The sequence below is a fragment of the Rhipicephalus microplus genome, chromosome 4 (genome assembly GCF_043290135.1).
Source record: "Rhipicephalus microplus isolate Deutch F79 chromosome 4, USDA_Rmic, whole genome shotgun sequence".
NCBI classification, from domain to species: domain Eukaryota; kingdom Metazoa; phylum Arthropoda; class Arachnida; order Ixodida; family Ixodidae; genus Rhipicephalus; species Rhipicephalus microplus.
Window position 1 is genome coordinate 127924512 of NC_134703.1, and position 9493 is coordinate 127934004.

Sequence of the window (9493 nt, forward strand, 5' to 3'; positions counted from 1 at the left end):
TGTCAGGTGCGCTCGTTCGCCAGGTCCCTCCAGGTTCGCCTCCAGGGCCATGGGGAGAATACAGCTCCAGACTGTTCCGGGAACACATCCCATTTTTGACGACGGATCCCAGCTCCACTGGCTCGTCGCCACACCTTGTCGACCAGCTTCACTCGTCTCTTCTGACCATCTTCGGTTTCAGCACTTGTCGATGGTTCTGCAACTTGCTAAGAACGGTTCGACAACAGACAACACACGACACAAGCAAGTGCCCTCGGTCACCCGACAGAACACCAGACAAAGTATAGTACAACATATACCTATCTACGTGTCTATCGGAATTTTGTTCCCTCTACATCAAGAGGCACATGTGGGACACAAGACTCTTAAAATGACAACTCATTTTTTTTTTCGTACAACAACGTAACGAATTAGAATACCACAAAGTTGGCCCCTTGAGATCACTCTGAACGAGAGCGCTCAGCCCAGGTCGTGATGAGGTCAAAATTTTGCCCCGAATCGCCAGCCAGAAACCGAAAGGTTGAGAAGTTACTAGCTGGAACGCACTGCTCAATGCACCTGCATTAGCGTTTACCCTTCCTTTATTTTTTTTTTATAGCGAACGTCAAAGTTGCGCTGTGGAGCAACATGCTCCACTTCAGTAACCGGCCACTTTTAGGCGACGATACCTATGCGGCACCAAGAGCGGCTCACACTTTCGACGCTGTACAGGGGAACAACGATACGGCTTGCTACTGATTGACTCCTCACCGCTTAGCTCGATATCGTGTTCGACCACCGTCGCGTCTCCGGGACGGTCCGACAACACATACCCAAACTCGGAAACAATCTTTCTCAGGTCCTCTTTCTCAGGTCCTCCTTCACTTAAGCTAGGCTCTAGGTTTATCTGCTCCCGGATTACTTTCGATCCCCCTTCGATCACCTCACTAGAACTCAAATTTTCTGCTTCCTCTTCCTCTGAAGCCTTCAACAGCTGATTTATGACCACTTGATGTTGAACATTGGGTTTCATCAAGTTGTAAATTTTGTGCTGCCGCCTTCCTACTTGCACCTCATAATTTGTATCGCAAGGCTTCGATAATACTTTGGCGGGCCCTTCCCAATCAACCTCAAGCTTGTTCCTTTTGGGTGACTGCAGCCGCATTACCTGATTATCAACTTTAAAAGCGCGCTTCTTCCCCGATTTCTCGTAGTGCTCCTTCGACAGCACTTTTGCCGCGTTTTTCTGGCTTTCCACTCGCGCTTCAATTTGGCTTTCCACTAGCGCTTCAATCGAGAGATCCTCACGCTGCCCTCGAATGAGCGTCTCTCGATCAACTCTCGGCAGCTCGCTCCAACTTTCCGCTACAGGCGAGAGCGTTGCAACCCTCTCGCTCTGACTCAATGGCGCCACGTCGTCTCCCCCAGCGCATACCGCGCCGGCCGCTCCCGCGACGGGCCGCTCGCGTGACTGCTCACATGACTCATGCGGAAAATTTCCTTTCTGGGGTTCCGTCGACCCGCCGACAAGGTCACTTGAGAGTTCACCGCATGGAACCAAGTCAAGCTTCCGCGCAAGCTTTCGCGCTTGCGATCGCGTGGGAGCCATGCACGCTAAGTTGGGGAAGAACGATTTGCCCTGCTCTTTGAGAAGCTGCTCCGAGTTGTTGGAGAAAAGATAAGAAAAACGACCATTCAGCGCGGCAGACACAGCCGCTTCGGTGCAAAGCTTACCGAACGGGCCTTCAATGACAACGGTGGCGATTGGTAAGCGAACACTCTGCTCCTCGGCGACTTGCCTAATCCACGCGCATTCTCCTGTGAAGTCATCCGGAGACACCAATGAAGGATGGACAACGTCCATGGTTGCCGCTGAGTCTCTAAGTGCTCGGCACGTTTTCTCATTGACCCTAATTTCTTGGAGATACGGCTCCAACAACCGCATGTTTTTTTCTGATTCTCGATTCGTTGCGAAAGCAAACTTTTCCTGACAGTTTCTCGCGATGTGCCCTTCCTTTTTACAGTTGTAGCAGATTAGCGGCTTCCGTTTGTTTTCCGGTTCTAATGCCTGTGTGGTAGAAACCTCACTCGATCTCTCCGCTTCTGTTTGCCCTTCCCCTACACTGTCCTTCGTAAGAGACGGGTCCTTTTTGAAATTACGGTGCGGAACGGGTTTCCGTTGATCAGGTTTCTTTGAAAAGCCTTCTTTTCTCTCATACTTTTCAATGCGCACTGCCTTGCTGTGCAACTTTCGGCGAGTATAATACTCCTCAGCTAACTCTGCTGCCTTGTTTAGCTGTACTTCCCCAAGTCTGTCCTGCAGCCAAAGTCTGACATTATCCTCGATGCAGCGGTAGAATTGCTCCAATGCAACGCATTCCACCACTTTATCGCGGTCGTCATAAACACCTTCGCCCTTGAGCCATTCAATTAAATCGGCTTTAAGACGAAACGCGAAGTCAACGTGTGACTCATTCCCCTTTTCAGCATACCGGAACCTTTGCCTGAAAGCCTCGGGTGACAACTTGTAACGTCTCAAGAGCACTTCCTTAACCTCGTCATAGCTCTCAAACGCTTCCCTAGACAAGCAAGTTATCGCGTCGGACACTTCGCCGGGAAGAAGAGCTAGCAGGTTCTGCGCCCAAAGAGACCGCTCCAAAGCATTTCGCTCACAGACGTGTTCAAACTTGACGAGATACTTCGCCATGTCCTCGCCTACTACGAACGGTGGCAGTTGATCCCGAATTCTAATACTGCTGACCTGAATCGTCGGAGAAGCTGCGCTAGGCGCCTGCGAACACTGTAGGATTGCCAATTCTATTCGTTTCATCTCGAGGCGCTCCTGTCTCTCGGCCTCCTCGCGCTCGCGACGTTCGCGCCTTTCAGCTTCTTCACGTTCGCGAGCTTCTCGCCTTTCAGCCTCTTCACGTTCGCGAGCTTCTCGCCTTTCTTCACGTTCGCGAGCTTCGCGCCTTTCTTCACGTTCGCGAGCTTCGCGCCTTTCAGCCTCCTCACGTTCGCGAGCTTCTACTTCTCGCCTTTCAGCCTCCTCACGGCGTGCTTTGATATCCACCCAGGCCTCATCGACTTCCTCAGCCGACACTCCCTCATCCTTCATGATCTCAAGGATCGCTTGCTTTCGTTTCGCACGGCCCAAAGTAATGCCGAGTTCCTCACAAATTTCGATGAGTTCCTTCACTTTAAGGTTCTCCATCGTTCACACTAGCCTCTTGCTGTTTGCCCCTGTTAAGAATCTACTTGCCGTACCCACTATAAGCCTACTAGCAAGACGCGCAAGCAATTTTTCACACTCCCGTGTTTACCCCCTCCGCATTAACTTTGGTTTCAAAGCGCTTCGACTTGGCTTGAAACGATCAAAGCTCACTTCAATGCTTCACACAGCCCTTCTCTAAACTACTACAACCTGAGCTAGAGTAGTCTGGTGAACTGAGGGGAAAACATCAGGCACTCACCGCATCGATGTCGCTGACGCCGGCCGATCCCACCGCTGCCACCACTGTTGAGAAGCCAGCTCCGAATCTCACCGCTGACCTCCACTGTTGAGAAACGGCGGACCGATCCCGCCGAAGCCACCACTGTTGCGAAAGACGGCGACGCCAACACGGCCCCGGAGGCGCCACTGCTTTCAACTCCGCCGGGAAGGTCACCAGCCGTTTGGTAGCGTATGTTTATCAGCTCGCGACTGCTTCTGCGCAGAGCTGATAAGACGAGCGGACGAGACGACGGTGAGTTAAACAAGGTTTATGTACAGCATATTTACAGAGGCGTTACAATTTCGGCACTGGGGCCGACAGAGACTCGAAGAGCCGAGCTCTTCTCTCTAACACATAGTTCAGCCTTTCGCCTAAGACCGCTGACTCACACACATGTCGGCCCTCCGACATGGGGACTCCTCTCTCTAGGACTGCCGATCGCGACGCGCCGCAGGGCTTCTTTTATTTACATCGGGTCCAACCAAAGTGTCCAATCAGAAGCGCCGCGGGTCGTCCGGGCAGATTCCGCCAATGGGGGTCGCCGCGCCATGCGTCAGACCACCAGGCACGAGAACGCCGGCTCGCTGTCACGTGCACCGATGACTCAATGCACGTGGGCGAGAGAGGCGCCGCGCGTGTTCACGCCGTTGAGATGTTCGCGTCGGGCAGACGGCGGGCTGGCCTTGACCCAGATTGCCTTTTTCAGAGGCACGGTCGTTTGACGAGGACTCGCTGGCATAACATTACATAACATGCATATCATGATTGTCATGTCTGGACGTGTCCTTTACCTATGTCGTTCGTTCGCGTCACGTAATATCAAATTTGGTATATGTGACACTATATAGCGAAACGGCCGCGACCGCATCATAAGCGTGGCATGTAGTCATGTTGTTACATGACACGCACCGGCATTGATGATTATCATGTTTGCACCAGTCACATACCTTCGCAATACATTCACGTCCCGTAATAACAAATTTGGTAAATGCGAGTCTAGCTAAACGGCCGCGAGCGCACCATGAGCGTGGCGTGTAGTCATAGCTAGTCATAACATGAAAATCATGACATGCATGCCATGGTTTCCACGTTAGGGTCTGTCACTTATGTTCGTTATACTTTCATGTCATACCACGCCAGTTATGCAACATGTTATATGAATGAAACCACTGCAAGAGCAGCAAGACCATGAAATGTAAATCATGTCATTCTTGACGTACATATCATGATTTTCATATTATGACTAGTCACTTATGCTCCTCAAACAGTCATGTTATGTCATACCAAGTTTGGTATGAATAACATTATCCAAATGGCCAGGAGAGCTAAAAGTCGCAAACGGCTAGCTAGCTAGTGTTGAGAAACGGCGGACCGATCCCGCCGAAGCCACCACTGTTGCGAAAGACGGCGACGCCAACACGGCCCCGGAGGCGCCACTGCTTTCAACTCCGCCGGGAAGGTCACCAGCCGTTTGGTAGCGTATGTTTATCAGCTCGCGACTGCTTCTGCGCAGAGCTGATAAGACGAGCGGACGAGACGACGGTGAGTTAAACAAGGTTTATGTACAGCATATATACAGAGGCGTTACAATTTCGGCACTGGGGCCGACAGAGACTCGAAGAGCCGAGCTCTTCTCTCTAACACATAGTTCAGCCTTTCGCCTAAGACCGCTGATCGCGACACGCCGCAGGGCTTCTTTTATTTGCACCGGGTCCAACCAAAACGTCCAATCAGAAGCGCCGCTGGTCGTCAGAGCAGACTCCTCCAATGGGATTCGCCGCGCGATGCGTCAGACCACCAGACATGAGGACGCCGGCTCGCTGTCACGTGCGCAACTGACTCAATGCACGTGGGCCAGAGATGCGCCGCGCGTTTTCACGCCGTGGAGTTGTTCGCGCCCGGCGGACTGCGGGCTGGCCTTGACCCAGATTGCCTGTTTCAGAGGCACGGACGTTTGACGGGGACTCGCTGGCATAACAGCACCCCCGCCGCCAGACAATGCACCGGAAAGACGAGCTGCTTCCACGGGGCTCGGATGTCAGGTGCGCTCGTTCGCCAGGTCCCTCCAGGTTCGCCTCCAGGGCCATGGGGAGAATACAGCTCCAGACTGTTCCGGGAACACATCCCAATTTTGACGACGGATCCCAGCTCCACTGGCTTGTCGCCACAACTTGTCGACCAGCTTCACTCGTCTCTTCTGACCATCTTCGGTTTCAGCACTTGTCGATGGTTCTGCAACTTGCTAAGAACGGTTCGACAACAGACAACACACGACACACGCAAGTGCCTTCGGTCACCCGACAGAACACCAGACAGAGTATATTACAACGTATACCTATCTACGTGTTTATCGGAATTTTGTTCCCTCTACATCAAGAGGCACATGTGGGACAAAAGACCCTTAAAATGACATCTCAATTTTTTTTCCACATACAACAACCTAACGGATTAGAATACCACATAAAGTTGGCCCCTTGAGATCACTCTGAACGAGAGCGCTCAGCCCAGGTCGTGATGAGGTCAAAATTTTGCCCCGAATCGCCAGCGAGAAACCGAAAGGTTGAGAAGTTACTAGCTGGAACGCACTGCTCAATGCACCTGCATTAGCGTTTACCTTTCCCTTTTTTTTTCTTTAGCGAACGTCAAAGTTGCGCTGTGGAGCAACATGCTCCACTTCAGTAACCGGCCACTTTTAGGCGACGATACCTATGCGGCACCAAGAGCGGCTCACACTTTCGACGTTGCACAGGGGAACAACGATACGGCTTGCTACTGATTGACTCCTCACCGCTTAGCTCGATATCGTGTTCGATCACCGTCGTGTCTCCGGGACGGTCCGACAACACATACCCAAACTCGGAAACAATCTTTCTCAGGTCCTCTTTCGCAGGTCCTCCTTCACTTACGCTAGGCTCTAGGTTTATCTGCTCCCGGAGTACTTTCGATCCCCCTTCGATCACCTCACTAGAACTCAAATTTTCTGCTTCCTCTTCCTCTGAAGCCTTCAACAGCTGATTTACGACCGCTTGATGTTGAACATTGGGTTTCATCAAGTTGTAAATTTTGTTCTGCCGCCTTCCTACTTGCACCTCATAAGTTGTATCGCAAGGCTTCGATAATACTTTGGCGGGCCCTTCCCAATCAACCTCAAGCTTGTTCCTTTTGGATGGCTGCAGCCGCATTACCTGATTATCAACTTCAAAAGCGCGCTTCTTCCCCGATTTCTCGTAGTGCTCCTTCGACAGCACTTTTGCCGCGTTTTTCTGGCTTTCCACTCGCGCTTCAATTTGGCTTTCCACTAGCGCTTCAATCGAGAGATCCTCACTCTGCCCTCGAATGAGCGTCTCTCGATCAACTCTCGGCAGCTCGCTCCAACTTTCCGCTACAGGCGAGAGCGTTGCAACCCTCTCGCTCTGACTCAATGGCGCCACGTCGTCTCCCCCAGCGCATACCGCGCCGGCCGCTCCCGCGACGGGCCGCTCGCGTGACTGCTCACATGACTCATGCGGAAAATTTCCTTTCTGGGGTTCCGTCGACCCGCCGACAAGGTCACTTGAGAGTTCACCGCATGGAACCAAGTCAAGCTTCCGCGCAAGCTTTCGCGCTTGCGATCGCGTGGGAGCCATGCACGCTAAGTTGGGGAAGAACGATTTGCCCTGCTCTTTGAGAAGCTGCTCCGAGTTGTTGGAGAAAAGATAAGAAAAACGACCATTCAGCGCGGCAGACACAGCCGCTTCGGTGCAAAGCTTACCGAACGGGCCTTCAATGACAACGGTGGCGATTGGTAAGCGAACACTCTGCTCCTCGGCGACTTGCCTGATCCACGCGCATTCTCCTGTGAAGTCATCCGGAGACACCAATGAAGGATGGACAACGTCCATGGTTGCCGCTGAGTCTCTAAGTTCTCGGCACGTTTTCTCATTGACCCTAATTTCTTGGAGATACGGCTCCAACAACCGCATGTTTTTTTCTGATTCTCGGATCGTTGCGAAGGCAAACTTTTCCTGACAGTTTCTCGCGATGTGCCCTTCCTTTTTACAGTTGTAGCAGATTAGCGGCTTCCGTTTGTTTTCCGGTTCTGATGCCTGTGTGGTAGAAACCTCACTCGATTTCTCCGCTTCTGTTTGCCCTTCCCCTACACTGTCCTTCGTAAGAGACGGGTCCTTCTTGAAATTACGGTGCGGAGCGGGTTTCCGTTGATCAGGTTTCCTTGAAAAGCCCTCTTTCCTTTCATCCTTTTCAACGCGCGCTGCCCTGCTATGCAACTTTCGGCGAGTATAATACTCCTCAGCTAACTCAGCTGCCTTGTTTAACTGTACGTCCCCAAGTCTGTCCTGCAGCCAAAGTTTGACATCCTCCTCGATGCAGCGGTAGAATTGCTCCAATGCAACGCATTCCACCACTTTATCGCGGTCGTCATAAACACCTTCGCCCTTGAGCCATTCAATCAAATCGGCTTTAAGACGAAACGCGAAGTCAACGTGTGACTCATTCCCCTTTCTAGCATGCCGGAACCTTTGCCTGAAAGCCTCGGGTGACAACTTATAACGTCTCAAGAGCACTTCCTTAACCTCGTCATAGCTCTCAAACGCTTCCCTCGACAAGCAAGTTATCGCGTCGGACACTTCGCCGGGAAGAAGAGCTAGCAGGTTCCGCGCCCAAAGAGACCGCTCCAAAGCATTTCGCTCACAGACGTGTTCAAACTTGACGAGATACTTCGCCATGTCCTCGCCTACTACGAACGGTGGCAGTTGATCCCGAATTCTAATACTGCTGACCTGAATCGTCGGAGAAGCAGCGCTAGGCGCCTGCGAACACTGTAGGATTGCCAATTCTAGTCGTTTCATCTCAAGGCGCTCCTGTCTCTCGGCCTCCTCGCGACGTTCGCGCCTTTCAGCTTCTTCGCGAGCTTCGCGCCTTTCAGCTTGTTCACGTTCGCGAGCTTCGCGCCTTTCAGCTTCTTCGCGAGCTTCGCGCCTTTCAGCTTCTTCACGTTCGCGAGCTTCGCGCCTTTCAGCCTCTTCGCGGGCTTCGCGCCTTTCAGCTTCTTCGCGAGCTTCTACTTCTCGCCTTTCAGCCTCCTCACGGCGTGCTTTAATATCCACCCAGGCCTCATCGACTTCCTCAGCCGACACTCCCTCATCCTTCATGATCTCAAGGATCGCTTGCTTTCGTTTCGCACGGCCCAAAGTAATGCCGAGTTCCTCACAAATTTCGATGAGTTCCTTCACCTTAAGGTTCTCCATCGTTCACACTAGCCTCTTGCTGTTTGCCCCTGTTAACAATTTACTTGCCGTACCCACTATAAGTCAACTAGCAAGACGCGCAAGCAATTTTTCACTCTCCCGTGTTTACCCCCTCCACATTAACTTTGGTTTCAAAGCACTTCGACTTTGCTTGAAACGATCAAAGCTCACTTCAATGCTTCACACAGCCCTTCTCTAAACTACTACAACCTGAGCTAGAGTAGTCTGGTGAACTGAGGGGAAAACATCAGTCACTCACCGCATCGATGTCGCTGACGCCGGCCGATCCCGCAGCTGCCAACCACTGTTGCGAACGACGGACCGATCCCACCGCTGCCACCACTGTTGAGAAACGGCGGACCGATCCCGCCGAAGCCACCACTGTTGCGAAAGACGGCGACGCCAACACGGCCCCGGAGGCGCCACTGCTTTCAACTCCGCCGGGAAGGTCACCAGCCGTTTGGTAGCGTATGTTTATCAGCTCGCGACTGCTTCTGCGCAGAGCTGATAAGACGAGCGGACGAGACGACGGTGAGTTAAACAAGGTTTATGTACAGCATATATACAGAGGCGTTACAATTTCGGCACTGGGGCCGACAGAGACTCGAAGAGCCGAGCTCTTCTCTCTAACACATAGTTCAGCCTTTCGCCTAAGACCGCTGATCGCGACACGCCGCAGGGCTTCTTTTATTTGCACCGGGTCCAACCAAAACGTCCAATCAGAAGCGCCGCTGGTCGTCAGAGCAGACTCCTCCAATGGGGTTCGCCGCGCGA

At 52.3% G+C, this 9493-nt stretch overlaps 1 protein-coding gene across 1 annotated transcript in view; it reads right to left on the minus strand.

The window, feature by feature from the left end:
• The window catches only part of LOC142814602 (uncharacterized), a 58929-nt gene that overhangs the window by 49267 nt on the left and 169 nt on the right, over positions 1-9493 (minus strand). Inside the window, exon 1 of the mRNA XM_075893642.1 lies at positions 6088-9493. This exon is cut by the window's right edge and continues 169 nt beyond it. Within this exon, the coding sequence (XP_075749757.1) occupies positions 6149-8719 (2571 nt within the window). The 5' untranslated portion in view covers positions 8720-9493 and the 3' untranslated portion in view covers positions 6088-6148. The remainder of the gene's footprint in view (positions 1-6087) is intronic.